Source organism: Thalassophryne amazonica, chromosome 3 (assembly GCF_902500255.1).
Source record: "Thalassophryne amazonica chromosome 3, fThaAma1.1, whole genome shotgun sequence".
Taxonomy (NCBI): Eukaryota; Metazoa; Chordata; class Actinopteri; order Batrachoidiformes; family Batrachoididae; genus Thalassophryne; species Thalassophryne amazonica.
Window position 1 is genome coordinate 108230002 of NC_047105.1, and position 16505 is coordinate 108246506.

Here is a 16505-nt window from a genome sequence, read left to right on the forward strand (position 1 = left end):
TGGAAAGTCCTCATGCCGGCCTCTTCTGAATCTTCTCTGTTCTCTCACGACGTCCTGGGTGAATTAAGCCTTAAATTAGGATGTTTTCAGGTTGAAACAGGCCAACGACGGCGCCTGGAAGCGCTGCACGACGTCCCGGTCCGTGGGAAGTCCTTACAGTGACAGAAACACCCCCTAATCTCTCATCAGCCGTTAAACTTTTCACCGAAAACCATCTTAATTTCTCGAACAGTGTCCACTCGGATATTCCTCACAGGTACAGAAAAAATTTTGATAAAGCAACGCGCGCCGTCTCGAGCAGCGTGTGAAACAAAGGAATTCAGCCGAGAGGGCGGGACCACATCTCACTCAAGGCCTGCCCACAGGGAAATGACGTCACCGACACGCGTGAAAAAACTCACTCATGCGCACGAGGGTTCAAGCATGATTGGTGTAATCGCATGTCATTCAAATCCATATAGTTAAAAAAAATAAATAAAAGGGTCGGTTTATTGTCTAATAGACCTCGTGTGTGTATATATATATATATATATATATATATATATATATATATATATATCTGCAATATAGCCATATAATAAGCGAATTGTTAACCTCTCTTGTTAGGTCTGTAAAAGAAAATCTCAGACCTCTGTACTGTCAACACCTCGGTCTGATATTTTCCCATACAGACCTTGCGCTCAGACAATAATCCTTTATTCTAATCCAATTACATTTTTTCCGCAAATCTGATTGGTTAATCATGTGAGATTTTGGGCCGTATAATATCGGGGTAACGATGACAAAATACTTGACTGTTTCACATTTAGATGTATTACTCCGCGCCCTGACCGGTTTTCTGATGAGATGTCATTCCTGTCGACAGGCCAGCCCTCCGCGCAATTGTGCATGCATGCACAATATTGTTAGCTGAGAGCGAGAGAAAGTCGCATACCTACCTATCTTACTAAAGCTCAATTTGCAACTGTATAACCAGCATGAACATCTGTAAATCATCAGACACAACAGGGTTATTCCCTAAATATTTGCTGTGAGTTTAAGCTTAAATAAACTGTGTTCAGGAGGTGGGGTACTGAGGATTTACTGTTTCAAATATTCTAACTGTTCTGTTAAATTTTGTCTGAGTCTCTTACAATAACCTGTTTAATAGGAATCTTTTTATTTATTTTCATATACTTGATAATAAAACTGATTTTTTTTAAAAGCAATATGAAATACTATATTCAATCCCACCTTCAAACACAGCCTCTTACAACCATCCATGAGAAATCTCACGGGGCCGCCTCTCTGAGATCATGCGAGATTTTGCGAGATTTGCGGGATTGACAGAACAGAGAACACCGGCAACTTCGGCGACAGAGTCTCGCCGTTTAATTTAATAATTTGCAGTTTTTTTTTTTCATGAGTTTAAAGAGCAGTGTTTTCCCTTAATGGAGTAAGCGGGTATAAGTGGACGGTAGGTGGCGCTAGATGATAAGGTATAAGAACAGACACTTGTTTATCCTTTAACTTCTGACGTCAATTAAAGCCACATGTAATTTATTCACGTTTTATAGAACTTTTGTGTAGGTATGTTTGCGTCATAGACTGTAGGTTGTAGTCTGTAATCTTCAAATACACGTTGCATTGCATTTTTTTTAATTCAGGTCTTGGTCCCGTTTAAAACATTTACCTTATAACAGATATATCAAATATTAATGAGTGATAAAAACAATCATTAAATGTGAGATTTTAGGCGTAAACTACAGATTTCTTTGGAGGCGGGGTTAAGCAGCATGACTCGGGGATAGTTTGCGCATGCGCATTACAGCGCTGAGCAGCCCGCGCCGGTGGAGGAAAAATAAAAAAAATAAAAAGCAAATTCAGCTGCGTGATCTGGAGCGGACAGGCGGTGGTACCCACATTCCAACCGGTTTATTTCAAACATTTAACACCAGACTGGACAAAGAGTGACTGGAAAACAGGTAGGGATATGTAATGTTTTCGGTCACATGTGGGAGCGTGTTTTGTAAGTGGCGGCGTGTTGAAGCAGGCCCGTTTTGTGGCTGCAGCGTGGTGCCGCATGTCGGCTTTCTGACTTCAAAACAAACGTGACGGAGTAAGCTAACATACACCGTCATCCCCGCTGGAGCTTTGCTCGTCGGCTCTTATTTATAATCACTGTGGAGTCTTGCTGTTGTTTATTTTAAAGGGTCTCAGTTGCGGAAGTTCGCCGCTTTGTGTTTCCACGCCGCTCGTTTTTTTTTTTTTTTTTTTTTTTTTTTTTTGGCAGTTTGCTCCGCCGCTCGTTCGCAGCAGGAAAAAGTAAGAGGTAGGCTCCGCGCGAGGCCCTGAAGAAACCCGAGTGAGTGACAGCTTGGTGGCCATTCAGATGCAGGCGTCCCGCCCACAGCAGGCTCTCCTGGCCATTCACGTTCTCCTGAAGCGTGACCTTTTCGTTTGTTTGTCTCACGCCACACCCGCCGATTATAAAACGTCGCACAATAAAAGTGGTCAGAGGAGGACCACACTTAAATACACGCCAGTGTGTCGGTGTTACTATATTTTCTCTAACGTGTGTATATATATATAAACTTAAACTGATGCGTTTTCCCTTAAAATTATAACCATTATGATGACGTTTCCTGTATATATTTATTATCATTGCTGCGGACCGAATAGAACCAGCTGCCTGTTTCCCAGTTTATGCCTCGTCTGACGGCATTTTTTTGAGGTGGCCATAAAATCTTTTTATTATTATTTTTTATTTGATAAAGGTCACGTTACTAAATATGACTTGTTGATGGCCTTGACGTCGTGTCTGCAGCAGATGGATCATTCAAAATGTGGTGGCGTTGTTTTCTGTTGTGTATGTCACCTGGTTCCGAAAACACGTGTAGTGAGTCATGTCAATATATCCGGTATCCCTCCCTGCATGACTATGAACCCATTTATGTCGAGCCCCACGCCTGGTGAAAGAAAGATTTTCACATTATAAATAATGTTAAACCTGAAGCTTATACAAAAACATGACTGGTTGCTTTTTTTGGTCTGTGAATGTGTGGGAAGGATGTTACTACATTTGCTAGCTGAGAAATGGTTCTGTGAGGGGCGCACCACCTCTCAGGCTGTATGCAGGGCATTGTAACCATTCGTGCAGCTTTGCTGAAAAATGCTACCTGATGAGTTTATATTTGGTCAGCTCCAATTAACCGCTCTGTAAGTCTGATGTGGAAACTGATGCCATCCCAATACATCCCCATTATTATTAAGAGTATTTTAATTAGGGGCTGACCAGAAGACTTTATATATATATATATATATATAAAAATCTGTCTCTAATATGTGAGGGGAAAAAAGCCCATGAGTTTGCCCAATTTCTGCATCAGACTTAGTGGTTAATTAGGGCTGACCTTTATATTTCCAGTTGTGTATGTCCTTGGGTCTGAGATCCTTGCAGTGGGTTCAAATGTGTCTTGTTTTTGTTTTGTTTTTTTTTTTTTCCCTTGCAGTGGGTTGAAATTTTGCTTTTTTTTTCTTTCTTTTTTTAAGAAGTGAGTGCAACTTGTCTTGTGGCTTCATTTCTTCTCTGCACAGCATTATGGTTGACAAGTAGTCTGAAAAGTGGAGAGCTGGCGTGACAGGATGGTATGAATGACACATTCTGTGTGCGACCACCACCTGTGAATATAGGAGAACTCAGTGCAACATCCAAGGTTCTCACCAGGGTTTTTTAGTAAATAGGATTGAAAAATCTAATTAAAAAGCTGTGGAGTTCAGGGGAGCACTTAAGGCAGCGCCCTGTTAGAGGGCCTTCCTGATGCTTTTGCTTTATGGGTTTATAAAGGGCCTTCTTCATCAGTTTGTATACCAAATAGCTCTGGAATGAACTTGATTAGAACTTTTTACATACAGTGACGAAAGGTTTTACCTGAAATTACCGGAAATTACCTGAAATCTGGGGTTTTACTCCTGTGGTAAATGTTTCCAGGATATTTTTGATAAGTCAGAATCCATTCATTCAGTTCCATTGAATTCAATGCCCAAACAGTTGGTGGCAGTAATGCGCCGTGTTGGTTTGCAAGCCGCCAATAATCTCCAAAGAAGAAGTGTTATTTTCTTTTGGGAGTAGCACTGGTACCAGAGTCTCTTATACAAAGAGACTGGAAGCGTGTTTTTGAAAACATAGCTGTGATTGCTCCATCTGATACGTCGGCCGCTATTGGCTATCACGCCATGCTCTGTGATTGGCTGTGGTGTAACCGCCGAAAATGTAAGTTGGTTCCACTCCTCCAGAGACTGTGGTACCAGTGCTACATTGTAAACAAAGGCTGCAGCCAATCAGAGAGTTGCGTGTCTCAGCCAGTCAGCAAAATGTCAGAATCCTGACTAAAAGTCACGTGACCAAATAACCCGATATGACTCCTTTGCATTGGCTGGAGGAGTGGAACCAACTTATTTTGGGAGTTGATTAAGTCATATTTTGGGGGACAGTGCGATGGTTCTCCTACCAGTTTACTTTGTTGTGGACATTAAAAGTTATGAGCTGTATATTTCTTCCAGCAATGATACATTATGCGGAGCTAATGGGTGAAGCTTCCAGCTACTAAAAAGGCTAACGCCGTTAGCCTACAGACGAGTTTAACTCCTTCTGCGAGTCATAACCACAGGAATGAGTTTGAGCCACAGACAAAAATTTGTCTGAGGTGAGTGAGTAATTGAAAATATGTGATGTTAGTGCTTTGCTGAAGTTTTTCAGCTACCGTTAGCTTTTAGCTGCAGGAAGTTAAATCAGTCATTGTTGAACTCAGTGAGCCATTTCTATTCATAAAATGTTCGACCTATTTATTTTTACCAAATAATGGTACACATTTTTTTTAATTGCTGCTGCTGTAACTACGAGAAAAGTCTCAACTTTTAAATAACTTGCAGTTTTTATTTACATTTTTTAATTATCAAGTAATCAAAGAAAACATCACATCACTGTTTTATATTTATTTTTATTTAATGTACACATTACTTTTTATGTTATTTCATCTAAAAATAAATGCCCAAGGTTCCTTATGTTAACCAAGCAGTTATCTCAACAACAGATATGTTATCACTTTAATTTACAGTTGAACATCAAAGATTTCTGAGGAATCTTTTTTTTAAATTAAAACTTATTACAAGTTTTCTGATGTAAGAAAAGTTTTTTTTTAACTTCAAAATGTACAGTAATCAGAAATTAATCTTGAAGTCAAAACACATTTGTAAGGATTTTAAGGTGGTCAAGAATTTGAAAATGGAGATTATCAATAGCTCCAAAGCTCCTGCCCAAACTAGGAAAACTCAGAAGTGAGTGAAGGTTGAACAAGTTTCAGTTTTGCAAATGCCTTTATCAACAAATGAAACAAAAAAGGACATATTTTACAAATCCACATTTATCTGTAAAAACCAACAAACACATTAACTTGTGTGTTGGTTTTTACATATAATGAATCAACCAATCAGTGATTGGAGGCTCAGTTTATCCATAATGCATTTTGGTGCCGGTTTGTGTGTTAATGTTCAAAACATTATTTTAAAGATATGTGGTATATTTTCACTTTGTACAAATGACAGACTTGACATTAATGTAGTTAAACTATCTGGATTAATTTGGTTTATAAATCAAAACCATAAGTCAAACTCATTTACCCTTTGAGGACTTCGGCCTCAGCTGGACCACTGTATGCTGTGAAGAGAAATGGCTTTTGTTCTTTTCTTTTTGTAGCAGCCTGGCAGCCAGGCCCCTTCTGCTAGGATAGAGTTGAGCTCCGCTCCTCTCGGCTGCCTGACTGCTGCAAAATACTTAGCAGACAGGAGCCAACGTGTATGATTTTAGGGTTTATAAATGTTTTTCACCGTTACCAACTATGTAAAAAAACAAAACAAAAAAAATGTTAACGGACTAAATTAACGGAACTAAATTTAGCGGAAGCTAATTGGTCCACTGATGGCTTTTGAAGTTAGCTGAAAAGCTAATCCGCTAACAAAAAAGTTAGCTTTGCTAATTAGTGGCTAGGGGATTAGTGGAACTGTGCCACCATTGGTCAAAACATGCCAAAGCTCTGCTTCAGCACTTATATTTGCCTGAATACATGTAAGTTAGCCAGGTACAATCAACATAGAGAAATTATCATTTTCCTGCTACACACTCTCAAAAACATCATGGCCAATTTGCAGCGTAGTTTTTTCATGCAGCGGCGTAACGGGCTGTTACTCTGTTATAATGCTGGCAAGAAGTATGATGTTACTTCCGGGAATAAACCGCTCCTCAAGGACTGTGTCATTTGGGAGTCCGTTGTGCATCCTAAAAATTTGCCAGTATGCAGAAGGGATGTGAAAACACCTTCATCCCTTGTGCGCCACTGTTGTCTCCCGGCGAGTTGGGGCGCTACAAAATGATGTCACATTTCCACAAAGATCTGCGCTGAGCAGAAGAATTGGGAATGTGAGACACTGATTTAAGTCTACCTGCATTTCCCAATCCCGAGCTGCATTGTATGGACATGCATCTGGAGGCAATCGGTTGGTCAGCCATTTTTCCACTTTGCGGATGAAAGATGTTGGTTGCCAGAAGGTAGTCTGGGCTTCTAGGGGCATGGCGTTGATGGTTACCCTCTTGCTCTACAGTGCTGCAGCCAGGCACTTCAGCACTTGGTTGTAGCACCAGGTGTGTCTGCCTTGGATAAGACTGGTCTCGCATCCCACCTGGATGTGTTTCAGGGTTGCTGGGGGAAGACACTGGAGACAGGCCGGATCCTCTCCAAATCAGAGATGTAGATTGGTTGGAGAGGGCAGGATGTCATATGTGGCCCTGATGGTTAAGTTCAACATATTTGACTCAGTGTTCCACAGGTCACTCCAAGTGATCTTCCTCTTAACACCATCCCACCTCATCCAGTGGCCTTGCTTGGCTTGGGACACCGCTCTGGCACATCTGTTCGCTTCCTCCTGGTGGCGCACCTCATCAACCACTAGTCATCAGTGTTCAGCTGTAGTAGCCCTTTGCCATGTTGGACTTGGCCCACTATAATCCGGTGTTTTATAGCAGCCTTTGTCTGTGCCACTGCTGCACCTGGCCTCCACTTTCTTCCTGTGGCTAAAGTGGAAGCAGCACCTCTAATGAGAGGATTCCAGGATTCTGTGGGGTTATTTCAAGTCTTGCTTTAGAGCATTTGTACTCCAGCACCAGGCTTGAAATTGGCAATGAGAGGGCTCCATTGCTGTACAGGCCAATGCTGCTGACTCACCTGGGTAATCCTAGCCATTTCCTTATCTGCACGTTAACCCATCGCTGTAGCCAACTGGCATGGGATAGGGTGACGTCATAGATGGAAATTGATCACATGAGGTGGGACAGCAGCCCAAACTGAAAGCTCAAAAACTTTAACTCGCCTGGGAGAGCTGTGCTGTAGATCTGCTTCAGGCTACTGATGATATCTTGCCTGCGTTGTTCATCTATATGAAGTCTTTATATCATTATATAAAACCATTAACTTAAAATTTTTGTATATGTAATGGCTTTATTTTGACACAAAACACGGTCCTTTCAAAACATGTCCCTGTGCAGTAAATCAAACGCACCCCTCTCTTCTGTGGAATTTAATTGCAGCCGGCATCCTTATTGTTGCATTGCTGCCGCCTTCTGCATCAGTTCGTTATAGCAGGACTAAATCCTCTTGATGAGTCCAGTGTCTTTTAATTATTTAAAAAGCTAATACTTCCCCCTCTCACTTGACTTTATGGCTAAAATACTTCCTACAGCAACATCTGTCATTGCTTACAATTGCTTTATTTTCAATTTTTACTCTTTAATAGATAAACCATTCAAAAATGACAATATATTTGAGGTAAAATCAAAGCACTGTGATAAATACTGTACAGGCATATTTACTGGTTATGGTTTTTATTATTTATATTACAACTGGTCGCATTTGAATGCGCTGCATTCTGTTGATGGTATTTCACAACAACACTTTATTTAGAATTCAGTTGGTTTGGTGGTGGAATTTGCCTTTACATTGGCAATTGGATACCGCAGTCTCGTTTGAGGGCGGGCGCTAAAGGAGTAAAATATGACATAATTGGGGGACCAACCACAGCATTTTCAAAGGGTTTTTGGGCAAAGTGCATGCAAAGAAAGTGAAAATACAAAGGAAAAAGTGACGATGCGCTGGGAAAGTGGGCATGTGTTGCGGTTTGTTTGATCCGGAGCAAAAACGTGTTGAGGCAGTTTTGCAGCTGAAAGAATGGAGCTACTCTGGTTAGCTGTGTAGGCTAACAGTTATCGGCACAATGTCTCCCACCTTCTCGCCTTTTGTTCTACACTGGGGAAAAAAAAAAACTTTCGCAACTGCTTCGCTAATTGCAGCCGAAAACAAAACAGTACACAATTTATCTGAGTGAAATTATGGTTTGTATATATTGCGAAACGGAGCTGAGGTCCTCCTAAGTGGATATATCACGTAGTTCAAACAAGACTGCGGTACCCTATAGTTATCATGTCTTTAAGTGTGCGAGGTCTGTCAATAAAGTAACGGTCCTTTTTATTTTTTTCAAAAACTATATGGATTTCATTCATATGTTTTTACGTCAGACATGCTTGAACCCTCATGCGCATGCGTGAGTTTTTCCACGCCTGTCGGTGACGTCATTCGCCTGTGAGCACGCCTTGGAAAGAGTGGTCCCGCCCCCTCGTCGGATTTTCATTGTCTGGAAATGGCGGAATGAAAAGGGCTTTTTTTCCATCAGAGTTTTTTCAGAAGCTGTTAGAGACTGGCACCTGGAAACCATTCTAAAAATTTATCTGGCTTTCGGTGAAAATTTTACGGGCTTCACAGAGAATAAGGTCTGTTAGTACAGCTTTAAGGACGCTCGGTGGGCCGCGCTCCGAGCTGCGACGACGCGGCACAAGCCACCGGACCATTTCTAAACGGATGGCTCTGTGGATACGAGACCGTCGTGTGCTCTTTCTCTGGTTATCACAAGAGCTGGACATCAGCCATTTTCCACTTTTAACAAGAGACTTTGTCATGGAAAGCCGCGCGGAGGCTTCGTGCGTCACGACCGATTCGCTTTGGAAGCGAGACAAAGGAACACCTCCGTTTCGGCATGTCAAAGGACAGGTTTGGACATGTCCAGCTCTCCACAATTTCACTGATACTTACTGGACTGGTAAGCATTGAAAGCCGAGATAGACATGTCCAAATTTTTCGAATGGTTTCCAGGTACCAGTCTCTAACAGCTTCTGAAAAAACTCTGATGGAAAAAAAGTCCTTTTCATTCCGCCATTTCCAGACAATGAAAATCCGACGAGGGGGCGGGACCACTCCTTCCACAAGGCGTGCTCACAGGCGAATGACGTCACCGACAGGCGTGGAAAAACTCACGCATGCGCACGAGGGTTCAAGCATGTCTGACGTAAAAACATATGAATGAAATCCGTATAGTTTTTGAAAAAAATAAAAAGGACCGTTAATTTATGGATAGACCTCGTATTATTGACTAAAAGCTGAAAGAGTGTAATTATTGAATTATTTTCTAAAACGCACTTAGAATTTGATGAATGTAGAATGAAAATGATGAAAACAGAATTAGTCTCTTAATGCAGATAGTCCATTTGTGGAAACATTACAGATAATACATATAGATAGTAAATACATTTTAATGAACTTGAGCCACATTTTGTTCCAGTAGCAGAGTCAAATACCACTGTGTTTTAAACCAAGAAAAACTGACCAAAGTGCTCTCAGACAGCACCAAATTGCACTTCTTTTTTTTCAAAATTTCCCGTTTGGGGGGCGGGGGGCATGTTGATATTTGCTGTTTGGTATGTTTATGCATTTTGGGTCAAGGATGAATAGCGCCAAAACAAAATGTTAATACGATTTATATATATATATATATATATATATCCAGCAGGGGGCAGTAAATCATGTATATAAAAGCATGTGTGCGTGATTTTATTTAGTAAGTTCAATGTAAATACATAATATAATTGTAAATGCGTTAAAAATACATGGATAACACAAGAAAGTGAAAATGCTTATTTCCATTGTGGTCCATTTAAAAGTCAAATTACAAAATAGAAGTAATAATTAGGGATGCTGATACCAGTATCGGCCCGATACGTATTCATTTACTTGTACTTGTAATCATAAAACTTATCTGATACTATGACACCCGATACCCCTTTACAGCAGCATGATGTCAACCTCTCAACGGTGGATTTTCACGCACTACCACATTCTGAAATTTCCAGACTATAAGCTGCTACTTTTTTCATACATTTTGAACACTGCGGTTTAGGGCTGAAACGTTTCATCGAGTAATTCGATTACAAAAAATGTTTGCTTCGTTTAAAGCTGTAGTACATACGCCAGACCTGTATTTGGCGCTGTAACGCTCACACAAAAAACACAGAAGAAGACCATAGTGCTAATCAATGTAGCAGGCGATGCTACAAGTTTGCAAAGACACACACTAAGTAAAATAAAGCATTTTAAGAGAAAAGGTCTGCGCAGTCGTCTGAAACAGACTTATTGTGCATTTAAAGTGAAAGTGTGTTTGTATATATTTAAAAAAAACACGTTTTGCTCTACTAGCCGTTCTCCACCTCTACAGATGAAGCGAAAGGATGCGCACTTTAAATGAGTCATGTTTAATGATTAAAAAAAAAAGCTTTAATTCAGATTTGGTAAGAGTTTTTATCAACAGGCAGCTTTTGTGGAAACGCTGCAACTGTTTTTCAAAGGCTCTGTTATTCGCCAAGCATCCACAGAAAACAATGAATTTGACTTTGGTTTGAGCTACACTCTGTACAGCATGTATAAATATAGAGGGTTTTCATATGACGTATCGGTCACGTCATTTTGTGTCCTGCGGCCATTCTGGATTACAACGCGGTGGCTGCTGTGATACGCTACGTGCATTTGGCAAACAATTGCAGAAGCTTCAACGTCGGTGTGAAGAAGCCTCACGGCACCGTGGCGCTGAAAGAGATCCGTCACTACCAGAAATCCACTGTTACCAGAATTTTATCTTATTTTATTTGGCAATAAAATTAAATAAGAATACATAAAAATACCGCTGAGGATAACACAAGAACACTTCCAATATGGATGCTTATTTGCACTGGTGGTCCTCGAGCACCGAGCTGCTGATCCGTAAGCTGCCCTTCTAGTGCCTGGTGAGAGAAATCGCTCAGGACTTCAAGACGACCTCCACTTTCAGAGCTCCGCTGTGATGCTCTGCAGGAGGCCGGCGAGGCTGACCTGGTCGGCAGCTTCCTAGTTCACAGTATCGCAGTGTGACACTGTCGACAGTTCGTTACATCACCACTAAATTCACTATCAGATACAAGATACGGATCCACTGAACCAACTGCTACACATCTATCGCGATAAATAGCTTTATCTCGAGGACTTAAAGCATCGTAATAACCGTACAATCTCTCCATTTTTCTATCAGGCGCCAGCCTCCTTGTAATTCAGAATGGAGACGGCACCTGTCCTGCAGCAAATCAGTCACGTGATTGAAAACCCTCTATACACTAAACACTGAATAAATCACAGTAATAAAAAGTGCAAATTAAATATGCAATAAGAAGGAAAAAAAGAATGCACACTGAAGATTTCACAGACTCCCTGGGCTTATGGTTTGGCAAAGCTCTAAAACTCTTAATATGAAAAAATTAATAACCTGGCAAAACAGAGAGAGGGAACATCCTAAACTTAAAAATCTGCATGATGGCACAGCAACATTGTGCCACTGCTTTAGGGAGAGCCCTGCCACTATTGATATTGTTTAAAAACACAAAGGTACTTTTTAACCGATTAATCGACAAAATAATCGATAGAATATTCGATTCCAAAAATATTCAATAGCTGCAGCCCTACTGCGGTTTCAACATGATGCGGCTAATTTATGGATTTTTACGAGCTTTTTGTGATTTACTGATAAGTCGAAATATGTCCATTAGTGCTGTCCATTGATTGGCTGAAAGCCGCGCTCCTCATGTAGAGTAAATTCACACACGGAATAAATATAAAATCTTATTTGTTCATTTCAGTAGAATTTATCATCACATCCTGAAGAAAAATTTTCCACATAAAGCCTCCTGATTTTGGAAAACATCTGAAAATAATTTAATTCCTTGTTGTAGCTGAAAAAAGTTCCTCTTTGACACCGCACTTTGCGCCACAGTTGCTCTGTTAGATCATGGTTTTAGCGGCGGAGGTTGTCCATCAGGTGGCTGAGTTGCAGCTCCTGCTGTGGCTGTCCGGGCCGATGCAAGACCAGCTCAGTCTGCTACAGGTGTAATCCGTTTGTTGGGTGTTTGTGGCATTATCAGCGGAACCCCCCCCACGGGCCACACTTTACGCCACAAGTTGAGTCACTGCGCCTTGTTAACGTCACAGTTACCACAGACATCAGGCGATTCTGTCTGCACGCAATGAAATTATCCCATGATCCACAAAGAAAAAAAAAGTTAAAATTACTCAGTTTTCCCTCCGTGTTGAGCAGACACCATGCGTGCAATGCTGTGCTCCTCAATATTTACATGTTCCACCTTTTGGAGGGAAAAACATTTATGGTATGTATTTGTGTATGTTACAATAGATATTTAATTAAAAGTTAAAAATAGTGTGGAGAGTGAAAGGCTGTTAAACAGAAACAGTCTCACAGCTGATAATGCAGAGAAGCTTCTTTTCATCAAAAAGAATCTGCCCCTCACATTTTCAAAAGAAGCCTTAGTCTTCACAGACATAAGTAAAGTTAGTGTTGGACGATTTCAGTTCTGTTACTGGCGTTGTAGATTTTGTAGTTCTGAAGTCCACAGGTTACATTTAAGTACAGGGGTCTCCGCAGACAATGGAACAATGGCACCATGCTGTTATGCTGCCATCTAGCGCCGCTATAGTGTAGTCTCATGATGTTTTCATGGGAGACTTGGTGGGACTCTATTGACGCGCAAACCTGCTTTTGCGGGAAATTTCACATGAACAACTTCAGCTTTTTATTTTATCCTGTATACATCCAGATGACACAAACCATGACAAAATGCAAGCGTTACACAAAGCCAAATGACCAAAGGACAATCTCTGCATTTTTTGTTTCGTCTTGGTGGGACCACAGCCCGTGCAGGGCGCAGTGATGGCCGCGCCGTCTGGGGAGGAGGCACGCTGGCTCCGAGCATACAGAGGCAGGTGCACAGCTGACTCGATCAATGCTGTCTGCTGTGGGATCAATCATATCAGAGGCTAAGAACGATAAAGCCTCTGTGACAGTGAACAGAGAGGCTTTTATGAAAAAAAACAGCAGAACAGAATTCGAAATACTTAAGGTACCGAGACACACTTTGAGATTTTGGGGCTGGATAGCGTCATGCATTATTTCCATTCTTCTATGTTTTAAAGGACATGTCGCACTGAAATCAGAACATTTACGAGTGTTTCCGACAGCGTTTCTTGGAGGAAAACATCTCAACGCACACTTGAATGCTGCCAACATTAAAAATGGAACCACAGATTAATTACAAAGCTTACATAAGTGTGATATCATTTTTTTTAAGTGATAACTGTTAATTTTGATGCAGTCACGGAAAAAAGAGCAGCCGCTTTCCACTGAAAAAAAACTAAAGGCCCCCTGACACGAGCATGCCTTTGATTCATGCACAAGCACGCACGTCGTCGTGATGATCCCACCTGCTGTGTTCCCAGCTGGACGGCATTCTTTGTTCTGCCGCCTGCCACGCGCTGTACGCTGTTTATAAAACAATTATTTCGTGTTGGATTAATCATTTGCTCTGCAAATTGGCCATTGAAAACGGCTGTAATCACTTCCTGAATCACAGAGGACTGCTCCAGCTTCAGCTGTTCGCGCTCGTGCCTAACAAGCTGCAGAAAGCATTTTGAGCCATCTAAAAAGCAAATTATTTGACATGTTTACATTGTCATGGCTTGGTAAAACAGTTGTGTGTTCTTTCCTTCTTGTGTGCAGCTGTTAAAGTATGTTTGAGAAATTTAACTTCTTGTTATATTCCTTCAGACAAGCTGCGCTCTGATGCGATCCGCTGACGTCACCACTCACTGTGTTCACTTTTTTACTCCACTTAATGAGCTGCACATCGTGTTGACAATTAGATGGCACCATGTAGCATGCCATTTATGCATGAAAGAGTTTTTTTTTTTTTTGAACATTTCAAAATTCTCTGTGTGCAATAGCACGCACCGGTGCCTCTCTTGCGTCCTGTCTGCACCCGTTAAAGACGAGTTTATTTTCCCAGCACGATACAGGTCGTGCTCGTGCGTGAGTCAAAGGCATGCTCGTGTCAGGGGGCCTTTAGTGCACGTGCACACTGCGCGAGTGCGGTGCGTGCCACTCTATTACAGAACAGTCTGATGTCAAGACAGACTCTAAAAGTAAAATAAAGAGAAACCCTACCAGCTTCACTGAGAAGAAGGAAAAAAGAGAAGAAAAGAAAAAAAAAATCATTTATTTTCACAGCCATGCAGTCTTGCAGCAGTTTTGACTCATGGTTAAAATTTTAAACAAACTCATTCCTGACAAGTTATCGAAATTAATGTCACCTCTGTTGTTTTTACAAAGTGAAAATATCAGCTATATATTTTAACTTTAAAGTTATGCACTAAATTTCAAGGTTTGAGTGTTTACAGACACACATGCCAAAACTAAGGCATTATGGGAAATAGGGCTGAAACGATTAGTCGAGTAACTTGAATAATTTGATTACAAAAAATGTTTGAGGCAAATTCTGTGCCTCAGCTTTGTTTAAAGTTGCAGTACATATGCCAGGCCTGTGTGTGGTGCTGCAATGTCCCCAGGAAAAAAAAACAAAAAACAGAAGAAGACTAGAGCATAACAGCTAATCAAATTAGCAGCAATAGCTACCGCATTCCAACGTGACACACTGAGTAAAATAAAACCTTTTAAGAGAAAGATGGTTCACGCTGATCATCTGAAATAGTCTTACTGTGCATTTAAAGCAAAGCAGTGTGTTTGTCTATTTTTAAAAAAACACACGGTCCGCTCTACGTGGGGAGGGACTATTGACCCGGCGGACGGCTGCTGTCTCTCTGCCCGGTGTGATGGGTCGTCAGACCAGACGAGTCACAGCTCCGTCCCCGGCTACATTGACAAACAGCAGAAGTCCACTCTTTCTGTGTTAACCTCAGACTCAGAGTGTTTCGCTTTTTAATTTTTGCTTTTTTGGGCAACACACAACGCTTCACAAACACGGTAACTTAAATAAATAATAATAATAAAAAAAACTGAAAAAACCTCCAGCTGAAATGCATCTGGTGAATTGCAGTGAAAGAGGGATAAAAAAAAAAAATCACACAGGGACCCAGTTCATCAACCTTTAAAAAAAAAAAAAAACTTAAAAATGGTTAAATTTTACAAGTTGGAGAAAACAAAACAGAAAGCCACATCCCATCGCTATTTCAGCAAAATGTCAACACTTTGCGCAGTGACTTTGTGCCATTGCTTAGGGAGAGCCCTGGATTGATGTTGTTTAAAAACGCAAAAGTACTTTTTATCCGATTACTCGATTAATTGATAGAACACTTGATTACTAAAATAATCGATAGCTGCAGCCCTGTTTGATTTAAAATTTTATGTCTTTCTCAGTAGTGTTGATAAGGTCATGTGAGTTTTAATCTGTATGTTTTTAAAGGAAGGGAGCCTTGATGTGAGCAGTATGAGTAAGACGCCCCCTAACAGAAGAGGGATAACATTTGAGGTGGGAGCTCAGCTGGAGGCCAGAGACAGCCTCAAAAACTGGTGAGTCGTGGCCTCATTCATCTCTCGCCATCTCTGTCACTGTTCACTCGTGTTCTTTTGTGAGTGGGGCTGTGCTTTTTCTTCTGTAACACTCAAACATTGTTTAAAAAGGGTGAATTATAGCTACAGTGATTGATTAATTGGCAACTATTTGGACAATTGATTCATCTTTTTTTTTTTTTGGAACCAAATTCTCTAATTTCAGCTTCTTAACTGTGAATGTTTTTGGTTTCTTTATTCCAGTCTTATAGAATATCTTTGAGTTGTGGACATCATCTTGTTTCGAGAAACACTGAGAAATTTTCACTGTTTTATGAGAACTTATGGAATAATCAACTAATTTATAAATCAAGCAGATTAGTTGATAATTTAAATGATTTGTATCCCTAGAAGAAATTTCATCATTGAACTACAGAAATTGAGTCCAATGATGCTGCTTCAGGAAATTTAAACAATATACACCAAAGCAACGCAGTAACTACCCCAAATCAGAATGAGTTTGGAGGATATGGAAAATCCAAAAATAAAGGAATTTCTCATTCCAATTAACAGACACAGGGTAGGTGGAACCTATGGTAGTGCTCAGCACAGCAGTCTATCATGGGGCCACATTGATACAAACTCATTCACACTGACACCTGTGGTCAATTAAGAGTCACCAATTTACCTAAAATAAATGTATTTGGGGGGGG

At 40.7% G+C, this 16505-nt stretch overlaps 1 protein-coding gene across 1 annotated transcript in view; it reads left to right on the forward strand.

Moving 5' to 3' along the window:
• Nucleotides 1-1820: 1820 nt before the first annotated feature.
• phf20a (PHD finger protein 20, a) overlaps nucleotides 1821-16505 on the forward strand; it is a 76426-nt gene continuing 61741 nt past the window's right edge. Inside the window, exons 1-2 of the mRNA XM_034167609.1 lie at nucleotides 1821-1964; nucleotides 15707-15813. Of these exons, the coding sequence (XP_034023500.1) occupies nucleotides 15731-15813 (83 nt within the window). The 5' untranslated portion in view covers nucleotides 1821-1964; nucleotides 15707-15730. The remainder of the gene's footprint in view (nucleotides 1965-15706; nucleotides 15814-16505) is intronic.